The sequence below is a fragment of the Aythya marila genome (assembly GCF_965140915.1).
Source record: "Aythya marila genome assembly, chromosome: 14".
NCBI classification, from domain to species: domain Eukaryota; kingdom Metazoa; phylum Chordata; class Aves; order Anseriformes; family Anatidae; genus Aythya; species Aythya marila.
In genome coordinates, this window is record NC_139055.1 from 15322531 (window position 1) to 15342532 (window position 20002).

At 47.8% G+C, this 20002-nt stretch overlaps 1 protein-coding gene across 1 annotated transcript in view; it reads left to right on the forward strand.

Annotated features, from left to right (window-relative positions):
• Positions 1-20002, forward strand: part of COL23A1 (collagen type XXIII alpha 1 chain) — a 162181-nt gene that overhangs the window by 96402 nt on the left and 45777 nt on the right. Inside the window, exon 3 of the mRNA XM_082771503.1 lies at positions 19206-19250. Within this exon, the coding sequence (XP_082627629.1) occupies positions 19206-19250 (45 nt within the window). The remainder of the gene's footprint in view (positions 1-19205; positions 19251-20002) is intronic.

Genomic DNA, 20002 nt, shown 5'->3' on the forward strand with positions numbered 1-20002 from the left:
GCTCCTTGATTCCCCCATCAGTTTTCTCCTTAGGAACTGCAAACTGAAGGCAATGGCTTTCATCGTAGCAGCAATGAAAAAAGCATTTACCTGTCTGAAATGCTCGAGAACAATGCCTTGTGCTCCAGGCTATCCATCCAGCGTGATGAAATTCTCAGTTTTTCCTTATGGCTGCGTGTTTACAGATGTGCCACAAAGCTCTGAGCACTCCATCCATTTTTGAGCATGATTAATTCACATCTGCACCAGACAACTTGTTGTGAATTAAGCCTTGCCAGCTAACAGATAATTTTTCTAGCCTTTAAACCAATTTACGATCCAGCTGATGTGTTCCTCGTTTTACTAAACCTGGCCAGTCAGCGCTGTCTCTGCCACCGAGCAGGAAATTAATCTGTGCAGATATTTGACTCCATCAGCTTGCGTACCTGCTGCATGCAAATGTAGAGGAGTTTGGCAAACTTTGGGTAAGAACTGCATCCTCAAATTGTGCTCGGAACAGCTCCCAGCAATATTCCCCTCTCTGCTGGGCCACCTCACAAGGGCACCATCTCCCCTCCTGTCCAGCTGTGTGCACCCAGGGCACCCAAAGCCCCAGGGAAGGGTCTGGCTGCATCCTTTGGACAACCCAGGAGAGGTTGCAGAGACCCAGCTCATGAACAGATGGAAAATGTAGCACCAGGGTGATCTGAAGACTCATCTTCAGTCTTGTACCAGTGGCTGGGAGCTCAGCCACCATGAGGTCCTTGCAGGGTACCAGCCTGGCTCTGTGATTGAGGATACAGATGGGTGCAATTAGGCTGAAACTTCAGCGGGGTAAAGAGAAAGTGCAAAGGAGCTGTTCACTGAACTTTGCATTTTCATTTATGTGTTCATATAGATGCTTTACAAAAAGAAGGGACTCCCCTCTCAGGTGTTGGTTGTACTCTGGTGTTGCAACTGGGGCTCTTCAGAGGCGTTGGCTTCATTCCTGCACTTTGCTCATGGATGAGAGCTTAAGAATGAAAGCCATTGGGCTTACCATTTGCATGACTAGGAAGCAGCAGTCGGATTCATTTCCTTGGATTTTCAGGGATTGTGGAGACCAAACTGTCGTGCATCTCACTGGCCGATGTGAATCTCTGCATCAAAAAGATGCAACAAGATAAACTTCAAGCAATCTGAAACTAATTCGGAGATCCCACTAAATGACCAGTGTTTTGCTGAAGTGCCAGCAATTTTTCTTCCCAATTTTGTTTTCTCTCTGAGCCGTATCTAATGCCTTTGAAGTAGCTTAGTTCAGGCCAAAATTCGTGAATGCTGGGAAACCAGCAGTTCTGAGCGAGGAAAAGCCTTTGTAGTCTTTTCAGACACAGAAATGGACTAGGCGTTGTGTTTTTTTTTATTATTAATATTTCCAGGCCTCCAGCATTTGGCCCTCAGCTTCAGCCTGGTCACATTAAAATACGTGCTGCAACCCTACTGGGCGGTCGGCAGCCGAGCCGGGAGCTTCCTTGACGGGGAGTCCCAGTGGGGAGAGAGCATCTGCCCTGCTCCGTGTGGCCTTTTGGGGTCACACGTATGGGACCAAAACTTGACCGGCTCAGAGATGCAAAATGGTGCCTCTCCTGGGCACCTGTGTTGGTTATTTAGGCCTGTGATTAACGTCAGGAAATCTAGCTTTGGTTAAAATGCATGCAGTGCTTCAGCGGACAGACTTAGAGGTCAACAGTTAGGAGTTGAGCCATTTGTGATATGAATTTGGTTCATGGTTGAGTATTCAGCCTCTTGTCCTCAATTCTTAAACTGGAAATTTGTTTGGGAATGATGGGTACAATTCCTGTTACCATATGATTTCCAGCCTGGCACTGGAAAAAGCACCAAATACTCTGACAAGATGGAAAACAAAGATAAAAACAGTATCGTATCCTGCACTTAGGTGTTCCCTGAGCTGAGCAACACAAGTCTTGCAGCAGGGATCTTGCTGTGTCGGTAATGCCCTTGAAAGTGGAAGCTGAAACTAATGTTATTTCTATCGGGGATTTAGGGTTTTTGTGTTTTCCTGTAATACTGTGTTCCTTTCAATCTATTTCAAAAGAAAAAAAAAAAAAACTACAGAAATTCAAATACAAAACAGTCTGGATGTCATCTGGAAATTATTTGACCTCTTACATTGGCTCTAAAAGAAATCATAAACAAATAAACAAATAAAGCTTCTTTTCTAAGATTAAAAAAAAAAAAAAAAAGACACTTCATTTAATAACTAGATTGAAAAACAATTTGAAACTTAGTGGGGGGTTTTGTGTGTGGCACAAGAAAGGAAGGAGCCCATTTCAAGGAGCCCATTTCATTTGAACAGCGAGAGGCGATGCCGCCAGTCTGTTTGGCATTAACCCCTTGTCAGGGGAGGGTGGAAATTGCCATCGTGATGCACAACCCCGTGCCTCCTGAAGCTGGTGGATTTGGGATCTTGATTTGGGGGATTTAGATGATGTGGGAGGGGATGTGTTATTGTATCCTAGAGGGAGTGGAAAGCTTACATCTAGTATTTGGAAAGACTCTGAACAAATGGCCACAGCACTCCCCAGTTGCTCTAAATCTACACAAAGATCACTGGTCTCTTTTCTTGTAGAATTTAATAGACCAGTTTTCTCTACCTTTCAAAAACTTTTAGATCTAAACACTCAGTTTAGATTGTGGGGATGTCCCTACTTTTTTTCATGAGACGTGGTCTCATTTCTCTCCCTAACTACCCCAAGAACATGAGGGTACGTCTCTTGGGTGAAACATGTTAGTGGACATAAACCAAAAAAATATTTGTCTATTCTGCTGTGGACAGCTCTTTAGGGTGCTGTGGAAGTCTAATGCTCGGTAGTTCTGCAGATATTTTTGTATGTGACTTTCTTGGAAACCTGCCTTGTTAGGCATGGAGCATTTGTGGGCGTCCCTCTGAAGCCAGTCAGGATCTCTTCCCTCGGAGTCTTTGTCCAAGGAGATCAAAGGAGGGACGAAGGAGCAGTTGTGTTTGGGCAGAGCGGGGACTCATTCAGCCTCAAAATACCAAGAACCTTCTGGGCATGAACTTGGACCCATGGCCCAACTGAGCTTGAAAACCCCTTTCCTCCCTTTTTCTAGAAATAAGTGGAGAGAACTTCTTAATGACCTGCAAGAAAGGGCTGGGCCAGTTTGGGAAACAGATCTTCATAATGCAGGGAACTGTTGTGGGTGGTCTGTGTTTTCAGCCAGGTTGAACGAGCTGGTTTGGTGGGGTTAATGTGCGCATCTCTAACACACCCCGAGCCTATGGGCTCCCCAGGGCATGGGCAAAGCAGGTTTCTCCGTGGCGGCGGGGATGTGCATGCACTCACACTCGAGTACTTACGTGTTTCTATTAAGATAATTCAGCCAACAAAACATATAGCCAAGGGTGATAGAAATTGAGGAATGCAGACTCGTTCTTGGCAGCTTGCATCTGGCTTGGAAGCGTTTCAGGGGTTGGATTAGATCTCGCTGCTCCGTGGGTCAGGCCTGGGGTAATTGCAGAGGCAGAGGTGGAGCGCGGCTGAACCGGGGATTAGCGCGGAGCGGCGCTGAGTCGGGGGCTGCCATCGATGGAGGTGACAATGACAACGCACCAGGAATGTCTCATCCAAGGCATTTGCACGCTGGCTGTAGTATTTCCAGCAGTATTGAGCCCGTGGGGTGGGAAGAGATGGCAAAGAGATGGCAAAGGTGCTCTGTGTTCGAGGCAGGTTCCTGCCTGGGGCGAGGAGGGAACGTGAAAGCGCCCCGGGCTTGTCTGGTTCTGCTCGGTTTGCTCCGGGGAGCCCAAATACCTGGAGTCCCATGGTGAAAATTTGACTTTTTGCCCTACCGCTATTTGCTTTGTGGAATTATTGCTGTTGTCATTAGTTCGCCTGGTTTTGTGCAATATGCGCATTGTATGCAAATAAGTATGGCAAAAACAATGTCAAACAGGCTCGCATTTGAGAAAAGTTAATATTTCTCTTGGCAGTTCTAATGGCCTTTGTTCCCTATGTGCTGAATTAATTTCTTCAGCAGGCTCTTGCTCCATGCACGTCACAATAGGGCCTGAGTGACTTGCTGAAAGGGCTCTGCTAATCACCTAGGTGGAAATTCCTTTTTGCAAAATGCAGATCAGATACGTGGCCGTTTCTGTACGGCTTCCAGAGCTGTACAGACATCATCAGACCAAAAGATAAAATTAAACAGCTTCATACGAAACTACCACAAGCGAAACAGAGCTGGCCTCGGCCTCGTGCTTGGGTTTCTGCGGCTCACTGGGCTGGGATACGCAGTGGGTCTGGAGCCGTGGCTCAGAGCTCGTGGCCCTCTTGCTGTGTGCCCTGATAAAGGGTTTGTAGCTAACAAATTCTCTGGATTTCAAGGTTTCAGCTGCTTAAACGAAGACACTGACAAGTCCCAGACCGCATCACGGTGAAGCCCAGCAGGCAGGAGCAGGGAATTGGCGTGGGGCAGGGGCCGAATCAGCAGTGCCAGAGGAGGATGGATGATTCTGGGGACGCACACGAAGGTCTTGTGCTGAACCCATCCATTATTCTTGTGTTTATTTCTCATTCTGTCAGCTTCAGTTGTGTTTCTGGCAACTGTTTGTTTGCTTTGGGCAGTGATAGTTATATTAGAGTAAATATTTTCTAGTGATTGTCAAGTGTCCAGTTTACTTTAGTTTCTTGCAATTTCCTGCTATAATTAAAGGGAAAATAAAACACCTGCAGAAAACTGAGCTTTTTCAGGCAAAACTCATACCTCTGAAATTTAAAAAGGGATTTTCAGGATTTGAGAAGTGGAAAGAGAAGCACCATCTACAAGGTCGAAGCGAGCTCTCCTCTGTGGCTGTAAAATGGCATCATAAAACCTGCGTGAGTCCCTGCGGCCAGAGAGAAGTGGCCATGGGAAACTGATGGTCATACCCTCGTTCTTGTTTATCCTTCCCTTCCTTCCATCCGTTTCCTATTGAAACTCATTTTTGTTGTTGTTTGTGGGGATGAGGGAGCAGCGGCTTTGGAGCGGGAGTCTTGTGTGTGTGTAAAACATGCAATGGCTACGCGTGCAAAGCATGCCATGGGCTGCTGGTTGCTATAACAGTAACAGCAAAATAAATCCTCAGAGCCGAACCCTGCTGTCTGTGTGTAAGCTGGGACACGTTTCCATTGCCCAGTTTCTCTTCTTAAACGTTTTCTGCAGTTCCCCATTCACTCCCAGTCCCTGTGCAGGCGGGCGCAGACACCGCGAGCTCATGCTCTGGGCTGGCCCCGGGATGCCCTACTTTTGCAAAATTCCTTTTTCTTGCAGCAATATGATTGCGGGCTGGATCTTATTTATTTTATCAAAGCCACTTTTCAATATGAGAGCAATTAATAAATGATTATGGGGAAGAAATGCAGCATTTGTTCCCCAATCCCTATAAATAAGGTAATTGCCTTCTCCAGTGGGAGCGGAGTTGGCAAGCGTTTCACAGGGAACTGTTGAAGTGCAGTGTTTGTTTGACATGTTTTAAATGGTTTACCAAGCAAAATCAGACACAAAAGGAAACCGGGTTGTCAGTCAGCTGCCCTGCCTCGGTCTGTTCATGTCTCCCCGTCAATCAGAGCACCAGCAGCTTTCCTGCCTGGCTGTGGAGCTTGTGATAATTCTGGTTTTTAGACTTTCTGATATTTTTTTTTTTTTTTTTTTGCACATCTGACACAGGCTTTTTGGAGGATCTGATTTATTATATGGATTTAGGCAGAGCATTTGCAAGATTTACTCTACTTTGTGGTATTACGGCAAATGTAAACACATAATTCAACAGCGCCAGAAGAAAACGAAGGTGGGAAATAGCCTTTGTCAGCAGCAGGGGGATTTCAGAGCTGTGAAAAGGGGTAGAGACAGCCTTGTAACCGATGGTCCTTCTTGTGGAGGTAAAAAATAAGACACTGTCACTTTGAAGGGCAGTGGGGCGATGCCGGGGGAGCCTTGTGCCCCAAACAGTGCCCGCGTTGTCCCAGCCATGGTGCAGGTGCCGCTCGGGGTCTCTGTGCCGCGGACACGGAGGAGCACGGGGCCCGTCAAAGCTGTGCTGCCGGCTGCTTCGCTCAGATGGATCTTGTTTGAGCTCCAACGCAAGCAAAAAGATAAGAAACAGAAACATCGGCTAGAGAGAGGTTTGACAGCCAAGTTTTGCAGAAACCAGATGGCATTCCTCGGTTTTCTTTCACCCAAGTAACGTGGGTTATCCCACCTATCTGCCTGTGGGTAGGGAAACGCCCCCCTCTCACCCAAAAGCCTGGTTTTCGCCAGATTTTTGGCTGTGGTTGCAGCGGGCTCCCTGGTTACAGTTCGGGCAGGTCCACACAACCAGTCCTGAGTGTACAGCCGTGACCTGCAGAGGTGACCGGTGACTTCTGGGGTCCCTGCTGCATCCAAAGGGGCTCTGCCCTTGGGTGTCAGAGGAAGGGAGGCACCGTCTGATGTTTTCCAAGACCTGCAAGAGGAAATGTTTGGGTTGGGATTTCTCTTTTGGGCTGGGCATCGTTGTGCAGTGTTCCTTGAATCCCTTCTGTCCTGCAACGCTACGTGGCTGTGGAGGCGGTAAATGCCGGAGGGCTGGTCGTGAATAATGGCTAATAATCAAATGATCAAATGACACCCACTCGTTTCTTGGAGGAATGAGTCAGATGTGCTAGAAAATCTTCATTTTGGGGGGGTGGAATAAGGGCTGGAGCAGTGGTTTGAAAACGTTACGATCCCGTAGGCTGCTACCAGCGTGCAGGACGTCTCCGGGATGCAGATGTACGGACCTGAAGATGTTGTGAGTTGGGCTAATGAAAGCCAGACCAGCCTCCAGCCCTTCGCTGTGGCCTCACGGATCATGGTTTGGAGAGCAGAAGCGGGAAACCGGAATCTAGATTTTTTTTCCCCCGTGTTCAGTGCTAATTTCCAGCCATTACACTTTTATACGTGGTTAACTGCCCTTCCAAAGGCTTCATTTATCTCCATTGCAGAATGCAGCAGTATATCTATATTTGTGAAGGACTCTCAGGGTTTCTGCTTTAAGTACTTTTAGATCCTCAGGTGAAATTAGATCCAGTATATCAATAGTTTAAAAGCGTATCCTGGAACCTAGAAAACAAAATTGAAAGCAGGATTCAGCTTATTGTGTTGTCTTAAACCCAGGTCTGATTTTAGTTAAAAACTTGGCAAGATGTGGTGATAGGCACCGCATAAAAATGACTGGAAGATGAAGGCCAACCCCGCTGCCCCGCTTTGGGGAGAGACTGGCCTTTTTCGTGATCTTTTGAGAATGAAGTGGATTTGGAGAGTTTAAAAAAAAAATACAACTATGGTAGAATATGACTGGGAAAATAATGGTGCGTAGAATGATCTCATTGAGCCTCAAAGTGATGTATTTGGGGAGTGAAGGTTCATGTGTTGATCATGTTGTGCAAATCTCTTTTCCCTCACCACCATCTCGCCCCTGCTCCTGTGCCAGCAGCTCCAGCCCACGCGATGCCACCGCTTGTCCCTGCACTTGTCCCTCCTGCCCACCGAGGAACGTGGATGCTCTCCGCCTTTCCCTGCCGTATTTCTCTGCCCTTGTTTCCTGTTTCCACCATATCTCACACCATTTTCTCAAACTTGGCCGCTTTAAGATACAAGTGGAAACCGATGGTGGTGTCCAAACTTAGCAACATATTGGATAGCTTTGCTCCCAATAATTGCCTCTTTCTTTTCATCTTATCTCAGTGTTCAAAGAACAACAATACCTCATCTCTGTAAAACTTTGAACCTCTTTCCTGGATGTTGTTTGGTAAGCCAGGCTGGCCATCCAGCAGTTGTTTAGCTGATCTCTGCAATCTGCAGATGATCCAAACCGAAGTGTCTGGAGCTAAAAGGTTGCACCTTTGGTATTGTCAGAAATAATTTAAATTTCCCGTTTGATCTCTGAGATGCTCTTTGCTATTAAGGAAAAACATGGACATCTCCATCTCCCCTGCTGCCCTTCTATCCTATCAATTCTGCTTTTTTTTTTTTTTTCCCCACTTTAAAATGGGGAAAGAGAATGCATTTAGCTGTCATGTCAAAAGATTTATAAACCTATTGCTTTACAGACAACTGAAAATTTGGAGCTGAAAATAGTCTGAGTACCCTTGAAAGGATGCGTTTGGCTCCTTGGGAATGAATTTAGCATCTGGAAGAGGCAGCTGAGCAAAGTCAGTCACTTCATTATGGTTTTCGGAGCTGTTTGCAAGACTAGTGATCCTGAAGCAGCCAAATAAAACAAACTATTCATCAAGTAAGATGCATCAAGTAAGCAAATGAACACGGTTAAACAAACCGTGGTGGTAATTTTGGTAATTTGTAAATTTAACGTGCACTTGCAGAGCTCCACAGAGTAGGTTGCGTTTTGGAAAGGCGTTTGCTGAGCCGTGCGTTTGGAAGCAGTTCGCTGCAACGCGCTGGCCCAGGAGAAGACTTCAGTCTACAACGAAGTTGTTACTGAAACGTCCCCCAGATGTGTGAGCAATACATCATTCCCTCTTTGCATTTAAATAAAAGCAATCGTTGCCACTGAATCCTGGGCTAGAGCGGGCCCAAAACATGGCAGCAATGGGCTATAACAACGTTTAATTAGCAACTTTTGTGAGCATTGGCTTGTGCCATCTCATTAATTGCGCCTGTTCCCCACCTTGTGCCAACCACCTCCGAGGCACGGTGTGCGCCAAAGAAATGTCAGCACACTTTCTGGTATCTCAACTATGTTTTTACACGTGCCAATATACCTTTTTTTTTTTCCTTCTGGTCTTCCTACAGCTGTTTTGTGCTCTCTCTTTGCTGACTCTGCTCAGCCTCCACGTTCCCAGCCTGCAGCAAGCTCTCCTGCACCCCGACTGTGGTCTCTGCGGCTCCTTCACCTGGGGCTGGCCATGAGCAAGAGGCTGTGTGTCTCTGTGGCCACGTATCCTAGAGTTTTGTCTTGTGGTGGCAGCTGTAATTAACCTCTGCTGTGCATGTTAAAATACTTCTTAACTGTGGGGATGCCCAGAGGCATGTGCAATCAGTGCCGGCATCCTGCCTGGAAGTGCTGCTGCTCTCTGATTTTCCTTATCAATGCCTTTCCAGTGTGCTCCTGCTCATTAATTGCATTCGGGCTTGACGTGGATTAGTATTAAAGCTGGAAGCTTAATCCTGTAGAGGGAGGCAGTGGCGGATACGAGTGTTGCTCTTAACTTAGTCATAAATTGCTCTTATTTAACAGAGTTCTTAAGTGTGCCATTGAGACCTCGGGCAGCGGTCTCCACTGCGCTGCCCCGACGTGTTTCCACTGGAAGTGGTACAGTGCGGGTCAGGAACACGGCAGTAAAAGAGCTGATATTGTTTGGATCGTTCACACGTGCTCCAGGAAACGCCGTATTCTTCCCAAGAAGTGAATATGGCCGTAGCACGTGTCGGTTGTCTATATAATGGAAACTATTTTCCATAAAGTTTCCTATATTCCTTTGCTGGAAGGCTCTCAGATGGGTGGGAAAGCAAGCTGTTTACACACAGCGAGCCTGCCGTCTGCCCGGGGTCATCAGAGAAAAGACAACGGTGCCTTCGGTTCCACAGTCAGAACGAGGAAACACTTTGGTGATCACATCTTCAGCGTGGTGAAAAGTCAAGGTCTGGGTATTGCATTTCAATGCAGCAAATTCAAAGCCTGTAAAAAGAAATATTTTTTCACCCTTTACATCTCTCTGTAAAAATTTTTCATCACTGATTTCATTGCATTATCAGGACTAAAATGAGAAACATTGCTTACGAGCAAATATAGCATTTGAATGGGGGCCAGGAATTCCTTTTACAGTGTAAGCTTTTGTGTGAAATAAAAGCCAAACAGCTGCTCACAACTGAAGTCGGAGTAAGTGATCTAATGCTATTGCTCTGGTCTCAAATTTGAGGCTAAATTGTTTCTTTGCCAAAGACCTCGTGCCAACCTACCTGGTCCCAATTTGTGAGAACAAAGTACATTGTTTCTGCTGCTCCGGGAGTGAAATCGTTTTATTTGACATTTCTTCCATCATAATTTCATCCCTGATGTAGGAAGCCTCTACAAGGTTGAGACTCTTCTCGCCTCCGAGTTATGCCTCAAGTAGGAAATTACCTCTGTGCCAGGCTAGTCAGTGGGATGGTTTTATTTTAATGTATCTGGAGACTCTTGGCCATTTAATGCATTTGGCATTTAACGTATTTTGTTCTTTTCTTCTCTGTTCTCACTCTTTCTGCTGGTCCTTCAGCAGTCCCCTTCATCGGCTGCTCTCCAGGCTTTCCCTGGGACTCCCCCATGTGAAACCTCCTACCAGGAGCCAGCCCTGAGACCTGCACTGGAGATGCCTCCAGAGCTGAGCGCTGCTGGAGCATTGAGCCTCTTGTCCTCAGGGCAGAGCTTAGTTTGTGTCAAGGCAGGTATTAATATACCCAAATGATTTAAGGCAAGGTACCCGTGAACATTGGAAGCTCCTAAATCCAGGAGATAACCAGGAACTGGTACCTGCAGAGCAGTCGCTTTCCAGTTGTCTAATTCCTCCTCCATGCAGCCCCACTTGGATGTCATTGGGAAGATGGAGGGAATGCTTAAAATACAAACTGTGGCTCAGTGGTGCTTAAACTTTAAACCAATGATTTGCATGCTTCAGGAAAAAATTAAAAGAAAAAAAAATAAGGTTTAATTACCGAGGAGAAAACTTTCCCAGCAATGCAGAAGGCAGAATATTTCCCTCCATGCTTGTTAGACACGGGCTGTGTCTGTCAGATGCACCGCTATGTACTTGCCTGCTCACAAAAGGTTTTAATTTCCACAGAACCTGAAAAGAAATTACTTCATACTCGCTGAGTTGTGCAGTAAGCGTACTGTTAGAGCTTACCTTCCTGGAAGATTTATGTCAAATATATCAGCAGAAAGGGGGGAAAAAACCCCGTGGCCAAGAAACGCCGTGGCCTGTCCTGTGGTGGTGGTGGCCTTGCTGGTACCCAGTGGTATGGGCAAAGCCTCCGAGCAACCCCAGCCTTGTTCATCACAGGGCAAACCAGAGGACTTCCGTGCCTGTCTGGGTTAGGTTTGTTTTAACAGGAGCTAAAAATGAGGAAATCTGAAGCACTGTATGTATTATATTTAGAAGCTCACATTGGTTTTTGAGTATTTTTCTATCAAAAACTGCAATTTTTAGGAGTTTAGGTGTGGCGTTGCGATGTGCACGGTATAAAATTTATGTGCAGAGAAACTGGGAAAAAATCCCTGAGTTCACCTGATCTGTCCCTGATGTGTTAAACCAGCCACCTGCTTCACGCGGGCCTTTTACCTGTGCTGCATCTGGCTCCTTTCTGTCCCACCAGCTGCTGGTTAGAAGGCGTTTTCCTGGCAGCGAGCAGCATCGTTTCGTGCCTGCTGCCCCTCTCCTCGGACACATCTCTAGCTCTCCAAGGTCACAATGTCGTTAATAATAGCTCTGCCCTGCGTGCAAGTGGCATTTTAACAGCATTGCTCGGGGTACCTCTCCCGGAGCTGTTCAGTGACACGTTTACTGGTAGGGCAGAGTTCCTGCTGGCTGAATCATCTTTCCTTTAAATGACACTGCCCAGCAGATCGCCCGTCTCGTGCGCCGTGCCTGGCCCGAGCAGTGAATCGACCTGCACCCGCACCAGGTGGTTCCCTGGCTTCTGGGATTTGCTGGTGGCAAACGAACATGCCACAGACCTTGAAGTTTTTCTGAGGAGATGCAGGTAGTGGATGTACCCACAGTGAGTTCATTTGTATCTGTGTGTTTGTGCCCCAAGACCTGAGATGGTGCCAGGTGCTGGGTAAGACAGGTCCCAAAGCCCTGCGCCCCATCCCTGCTCCAGGAGCCCCTCAAACGGCTGTGCCAAGGGAAGAGTGGCTCACTCCGAGTAAAGGATAGATCTTCATTTTCCTCTTTTCCCTGCTGTCAGTAATGGGCTGCTTGCAGATGGTCTGCTTTCTTAGAGGGACTTGTGGGATTAGAGAAGGGCAAAGTGGATCCACACACATCCCGTGTTGGTGCTCGGGCACACCGGGAGAAAGATCATCTGTGCCCATCTTGTAGCACCTCGCAGGACAGATGCCTTCTCTTGAAGTCCCTGTGGTAGTTTCTCTGGATGCTTTACATTAAGAACAATTATTTAGAAACAGCCAACGTTGTTCATGTCCGTAGCTTAACGAGATTTATTTGTGTAACCCTGCTGTCAGTGTGATAAAACATGATTAATTTATTTTCTGTGGAGTACGATCTTGACTTAAATTTCACAAGGGCTTCATCAACACCAGCTTGTTGCTCATCACCTGGCCGGCTTGCTGGAGGCTGCAGGCTTTTTTGGGAGCCAAACTGATGTAATACCATTCGGTTTTCAAAATCAGTCATTGGCGTTTGATCCTGGCCAAGTTCAGCGTAAAAATAGAAACTCCAAATGGCGGCTGCGGTCAGGTCAGAGCAAAACTTAAATCCCCAGTGGCGTATTCCTCAGCTTCCCCTTATCTGAAACATCTGCTGGAACACGCGGGTGCTGCTGGGGTCTTGCTTGCACCACCATATAGGAGAAACTATTCCTAGCCCTGGACCTTCCTCCTCACGTGTGCCCTGCATGGAAGGGATTTGGCTGTTCGGTTTTGATGTGGCTTGTTTCGCCGAGATGCGCTTTTGCTTTGTTATTTGAAGCACGCAGCGTCGCGGAGCCTTGGCCCGGGGTTAACGCAAATAATGAAAATAGAAACAGCTCCCTGAGCTGGCCGGGCAAGTCTTTGATGGGCTGTTCTTGGCCTTGACTCTTCATTACGATGGTGCTTGTGAGGAAGTGGGTAGAAAACGAGGCGGAGGTGGAGGGAGTGCTTTCTGCATGCTGAAAACTTGCTGGGGGGAGGAGAGAGGGCTTGCAACAGAAGAGAGCTGCTGCTTTTGAAGATCCCAGGAGGAAGGATTTAAGAGCTCTTTTAAAGATGCTGAAATTGAGACTTGTAATCGTGCAGCATGGGATGAGCTTTGAAACAGGAAAACTTTGATTTTTATGTTCAAGTTTATTGGTAACATGGAAGCTAAATCTGTCGGTGATATTAGTGTGATCGCTGTAGACATGCTCCTGGGACCCGCTTGGCCCCGTCCCTCTCTTGCTGTATGGTTTGCACGTGGCAGATTGAGCTCTTGGGGTGGGGAAGCTGAGAAACGAAGGATGGGGAATCCTGTTCAAATGGGCACCAACCACGGACTGCATCCTCAGATGTGCTCCCGTAAAAATAACATTTAAATGCAAAGTATAAGCTTGTTTGCTTAAATCCATCGTGTATTCACTCCTGTGCAGTTACTGGGATCTTTTCTAGGTATTCGAGGAGCGGGGTTATTCAGCTGCTCTCCAACTCCTGTCTTGCCAGGTTCTCTTCTGCAGTTTGTGCGTGTTGAGTAATATGGAAAATGACAGAGGCTATTTTACATTTTGCTGTGGGATCCTGGATCTGGAACAGCTAATTCTGATTGCAGATAACGAGCATTAGTTTTGAGTACTTCCGCACTCCAAAAACGCAATTCATCAAAACCCAAGTACTTTGTGTCAGAGCTGAATGTTGCACTAGAGGTTTTGTAATCCAACATGTCAAACTTGTTTAAATGTGAGCTCGTAACTGAAAGCCAAAGGAAGCAATAAGTGCTTCATTATCTTGCTTACCTTATAGAAGTGTCTTACAGTTTTTGGGGAAAAGAGAAAACGAACGCATTGCTGCAAGAAATGCGCAACCATTTCTTGGGCTTGTAGAGGTGCTCCCAACATGTTGCATGAGTTTTTTGGGCTTGCAGGCAGGCTGGTATCTTCTAAGGTAAGCTTACTGACTGGTGCGGAGCAGTGCTCTGCTCCACCTGCTGAATAACTGGGCGTCTCGGTCCCTGGGGACTTTCTGCCTCTTCCAGGAGGTGGCTTTGTGGTAGCAAGTACTTCAGCAGAGAAAAGCCTACTTGCACGTGCCTTCTGAAAGAGCTGTCCTTGGGTGTATCTGCTCATTCATTCCAGACGACGATTTGCTTAGGATTTTTTAAGCTTTTCTAGGTATTTTGAGTATTTAGAAGCATATAGGTATAATGAACAGAGGTGGTCACATCTCATAAAGAATCACCAAAGCCTGTTTGTAGGCGCCTGCCTTCCAAAGGGCTTTCAAAGCTACCGCCTCTGCCCAGGGCTTGCACTAAAGCAGCTGCCTCAGCGCAGATGTGTGAAGCTGAAATCTGCCATGGACCTTCCCACCTTGCACGTGGCAGCCCACGCAGCTGCCCAAACGTGCAGCTTGGTTTAAACGTCCTCTTGGTTTAAAAAGAAGGCGGGGAGCACCCCGTCCATCTGCTCCTGCCCTGTGCCAGCACCTTATCGGAAAGCGGCCTGAGCAAGAGCAGCCATAACAAAAGGCAAATCGCCCGTGTTTGATGTGAGTGCAGCTGTGGCTTTATTCCAGTCACTTCTTAATTTATATTTCAAATTCAGTTTATCTTCGTGCCCGGGTGACTAAACAAAAGAGCTGTACGCGCTTGACTGTTTGAAGAAACTGTCTCTGGGTGTGGGGAAAAAGGGGAAAAAATGATTTAAGGGTGTGTGTGTAGGGGGAATCCAGAGCACTGAGCGAGCAGCACAACCTCACTTGCTTTAAATGTAGCGTGAGCGGCGCTTTGGTTTGTTTCATCGTGTGCCTGTAGATCATTTCACTCTTTGAATGATCTTGAATATTATTTTTCCCTTTGTAACAAGCACCCACCCAAGGGAAGAGGAGCTTTTGTTGGCTACAGCTAGGAAAAACACTGAAACGCCCCAAATTTGCCTCTGGTCTTGAGTTGTGCCATCTCACAGGCTAACATATCTCTCGTGTGGGTTTTGTTGCTGCTGGTGAAGGTTATGTTTGGGACATGGACTGGCTTTGTCACCTTGTTGGGGTGGTTTAAGGCTGTTCCCCCAGCTCTGCACCCATCTCATCTCGCTGGGAGCCCCTCGTTGTAGCTCAGCTGTAGAGTTTGTGGCATAAACCTCTGGTGCCCAGGTGCTCTAACCAAAACACCACCTCGAATGCTGCCCAGTTGTTCCAGCTTGGGTCCTGGAGCTGCCTTCTTCCCCAGAAACTGAGCACAGCTCCCAGCACATGGCGAAGAGGATGCTTGTGTGCATCCTTGCCCAGGCAGACCACGTGGAGTTGTATGAAGGGAAATAATTCCTTGCTTGTTCTGTATCTTGAAAGCAACTGGATCACATATGGAGCTGCAAGGAGCTTCCTTCCACTAACAACCAAAGCTTGCTTTCTGGGTGGCTTTTCTACTAACATAAACCATAGCCCGGGACTCCGGAGTTTTCAGGGCTCTTGGACCAAATCTGAAATGAATCTTAAATTATTTTTTTTATTATTATTATTATTTTTATTTTTTTTTTAATTTGGAAAACCTCTGTAGACTGTAGGTGCTGCATGTTTCCAATCTGTGTCTGGTATTTGCTTTGAATCTTTGGGTCCGCTGGAATCCGTAGCCAAGAAGGTTCATGCAAAACGTTGTGACCCAAAACTGTTTAATCTTAGATCTGTGGTCTCAGAGTCTGCAGTCCGGCCCGAATGCCTGATGAGTATCAGCTGAGCAAGCATCGCCGAATCTGACTTCTGTCCGTGAACCATAAACCTTTTCCCCAGGGAACAAGAAAGTAAATTGGCCTTTGTGCAGGAACAGCCAGCGAGAGCGGGGCTGCAGCTTCCTAGTGCTCAACACCAGGCCCTGCAGTACGCTGCGCAGGTCTCCTTCCTTCTAAGTAAAGCCATATGGGAAAAAAAAAATAAAATAGGCTTTTCCGAGAGTGGCCGAACCAACCAATTTGTTCAAGCTATTCTTCTGGTTGACTCATTTTTAACCGGAGGAGAAAAAACAAAAAGGGAAGGAAGAAGACAATTTGAAAAATGCCAAAAGGGAAGAACGGGAAACAATCTAAACCACTTGGAGCTCACAAAAATGAAAATTAGAAAAAATGCTGATTTTATGAGTGGGTAGGCCCTCCAGAACAGTGTGAAACTTGATCTTTTTTTGCTGGCATTTAACACCCACCTTCATTTTGGTGAACACCAATTTACCTTATGCCCATCATCAAGGCAGGTGGTCATAGCGTTCGTAAACTCAAAGCTGAAGTGACAGGGCCCAGCAACGCAGCTTCCCCAGTCTGGGAGTGCCAGATTTGGCTGAATTAGGAGGGACAAAGCCGTGTTCAACACACATGGTGCGCTAGCCCTGCTTGCCCCGGTACTGGTGGGTTACTGAATTTATAGAGTGACCCAGTCAGCAGTTACCCAATTTGCAACGGGTAAATTAGTTCAACGAGGGATAATTTACTGCCCTGTGGAGAACCGTGTTATTTGGGCTCTTGGCAATACTCTGTGAGCTACAAAACCAACGTTGCCTTTAATTTTTCATTTGCTCACCCGCAGTAGGTGACGTGCGTGGCCACTGCCCAGCGGAGCGGCTGAGCCAACCCCGTGTGTTTGCCGTGAACTTTTTACCTTATTTCTGCGGCTATTCCTTAGATGCACCTATCAGCTCTTCCTCGTAACAGCTCCAATCAGCGATGTATTCCGTGCTCTTCCTTTGTCTCGGTGTTATTGGATCTGTCGTCTCGCTGGCAGGCTCGTGGTGTTGTCAGGAACCGCGCGCCGTGCCGCGCGCTCGGGCTGTTTAGCTTGAGCGTGACACGTTGTTTAAAAACACAGCGCTCCGTGCTCTGTGTTCGCTCTCCTCTCCAAGCTGTCTTTCATAAAAATGTAAATAAAGAACTCCCAGCGCTGATACAGCGGGGCTGGGATGGGTAGGAGAAAAGGCCCGGCGGTTGCCCAATTGACGTTAATGCAACATAAATCTTAATTATATTGAACGAGCATCAGGCTGCAGGATCCGAGCAGTCGGAGTCGTTAGGGAACAGTTTACAGTTCGCATTTATCTTCAAACGAATTCCCAGGCCTCCTTAATTTCCATTGTAGCCTCCTAATGGGGTTTGAAACTAGACACAGAACTTGGGTGTAACGTTTAGTGCTATCTGCATCAGGCAGAGATATTTTTTCCATCGCATGAGCATCAGTTCCTGAACGAGCCCTGGTGGTGCCCAGGTGTGGCTGCGGCACCTGCGGGTGTCTGGCACCTGCTGCCACGCACCATGCCTCGTCCCCAAGCTGGTGGCAGCAGCTCTGCTTGTGAAGCTCTTGCAGACATCTCCACCATAATTTCCATTGTGCAGACTGGGCTTGGCCACACGTGCACAGGTTGATGGCCCGGGGCTGCAGCTCGCTGCTGAGCACCCCAACCTCCCGCTGGAGGTGGCCGTGTCCCTCTTGGTCCCTGCTCAGGTTCTCTCAGCGGAGACTTTTCCAAATTCAGCTATTGAACGGCAGCAGGATTCTGTATGTTGAGTCCAAAAAGTCTTTTCTGCTTTTCCAATTCCATTTCTTTGACCAATGTTTTTTTTTTCAGACAAATGCAGCAAGGGGAATGGAAGAGAATGGATTTTATTTCTCTCTCATCTTTGATTTCTCTCAGTGGTTGCTGTGAGCGTGCTGTACTCGTGGGTCTAGGTGTTACTTCTTTTTTTACAGATTCCCTTCTGGAAAAGATAGACTGTAAAGAATTACACGATGTAGGCAGTAGTCAATTTTTCCCTTATGGTGTGAAGTAGTAAGAAATCCCTTTAAGTTTACTGCTGATTTTTGTAGTTGTTTAAACAAAGTTTGGTTTCTCACACTCTCAGTCCTCGGGGCCCAACCTGAGCTTTACGGGAGCTCGGCACGCTCTCGCCCTCCGGCACCAGCCTTCCTCTAACCGAGTTAAAAGCATTGCTACCAACTCATTAGTCACTTGTTTCAAAACCCAGCCTCTCCTCCAGCTCCACTGGCACATTCCCTGCTCCCAAGAAACGCCGTGCTCCCTCCCTGCCTCTAGCAGCAGAGAGGTAAAACTTACAGAGCTGCTGGAGTTGAAGCACGTCGTAGTGATACTGAGGGATGGAGCAGCCCCCAAAATGTGTGCAGGGGGAGGCTGGAGGCTGCTGCCCCGTTTCATAATGACAGCAGCAATTCCCAGCAGTCACACAGCGCCTGAGCTGGGCACCGGCACGCTCAGAGCTGGCCCGTTCCCGTGGCTGGCATGGAAAGGGGTTTTTCTGCCCCCCAGCAACCTGTTGGCTCAAGGAGCTACCAACCCCTTGCAGGGTGAGCCCTGGGCTTGTACCTGCAAAATTGTCACCTCCGTAGGGAGAGCAGGGACTGGAGCCCTGCCTGCGGTGCCTGCTGGGGATGTGCTGAGGGACAGACGGATGGATGGATGGATGGATGGATGGATGGATGGCAAGTTTACCCTGATGTTAAAGAGAAGAGCCCCTGGCTGCACCTGGGGTCCAGTTACACTGTTTGGGCACGGAAATGTTTATGCAGAAAGTGAAACCTTGCTTGGAGCACAGGAATATCTAGGGCTCTGTGTTTATTGTCCTTTGCACCTAAAAGCTAACAAAGCAGCAGAAGGCAGAGGGAGCAGGGTTGTTTCCCATATAAAAAGGGAGCTCTTGTTTTTGTTAACATTGCTGACACCCAGTGCACGCCTCTCCGGAGCTGGCTGACCTCCTGCAGGAGGCTACCAGAAGCGGCTTCTTGTCCCCATCTGCCCATGGGTGTGTTGAGGGCGCGTGGAAGCTGCCAGCTCCCAGCGGTGGGAGCCCGCTGCCAGCAGAGGTTGCAAAACCTTCGCCCGCAGCACAAAGGATGCAACATCACAGCCGGGTCGGGACCTGGGTGCTCAGCTCGGGCTGCAGCAGTGCTCTGTGCCTGCTGCTTATGTGCCTTTTATCCTTGATTTAAGGACGTGGTGCCCCTCACAGCTTTTTGTTGACCTGACCACCTAGCTATTGCTGCCCAGCTGGGTAGGAGAAGAAGTAAATGTTTTATATCTGAGACAGTGGGTCTATGATGGGGTCTAGGCTACTTTGGCAGCCAACGTGGGGACTTTGGGCTTGGATAATGGTTAGGAAGAAAAGGCTTCTGTTCCTCACTTCGATCGCTGGTGTGGCTTGCAAGATTGCAGTGGAGGTGGGGAGGGCAGGCGGTGGTTTGGATGTAAGGGGAGGGCTCGTGGCTGCCCTCTGTCCCCTCTGCCCATCGCTAACCCTCTGCTCTGTTCCCACAGGCCCTCCGGGGAGGCGAGGGAAGCCCGGACGGCGCGGAGAGCCCGGTAAGCATCACGGTCACCCCACCGCTCTCACGGGGCTGGGCACAAACCTCCCGGTACCGCTACCATCACCTCTCTCTGATGGGCTGGCTCCTGGTTAAACCACCAACTGGCCTTGGTGGGGACTCAGATTTTTGCTAAATGTTGGTTTATATTAATACTCCTTTGGCACTTTGATATCTGGTGGGTTTTCTTCTGTCTTGTGGACTGGGAAAACACAGATTTTGTGTCAGCTGGGGAGCAGCACTGCTCAGACTCTGCTTCTAGGTTGGAGTGCAGTTGGAGAGGGGAGAGATGTGGTTGGCACTGCGCTGTCTGAGGAAAACAGTGACCTCGGTACAGGAATGTACCTAGAAAGCTGCAGGTAGTTTGCAACTGCCTCTACTTATCAGGAAACAGATTAAATTTCACACATTTTGTCTCTTAAGCTGTTGAATTTTGAGTGAATTAATGGGGACCAGGGAGATTTTCATGTAGCCGGGAGGCTGCTCTGTGCTGCTCGTTGGCTACAGCAAATACCCAGCTGAGTTTTCTAAACACAGAACTTTCTGGCCATCAAGTTTTACTTTTATCTCTGGGGAGAGCGAATCAGGGGTTTTGTTTTGCAAGCTATGAGCCGATCTCCGTGGCAGACAGACAGGCATTTCCCTTCTCCTCCATCGCTGCTATTTCATGGTGTTTTCTGAGGCATTTTTGCTCCTGAAGCATGGGGGATTACTCACAGGCAAAACATGGAAACTGCCCTCACAGGGACA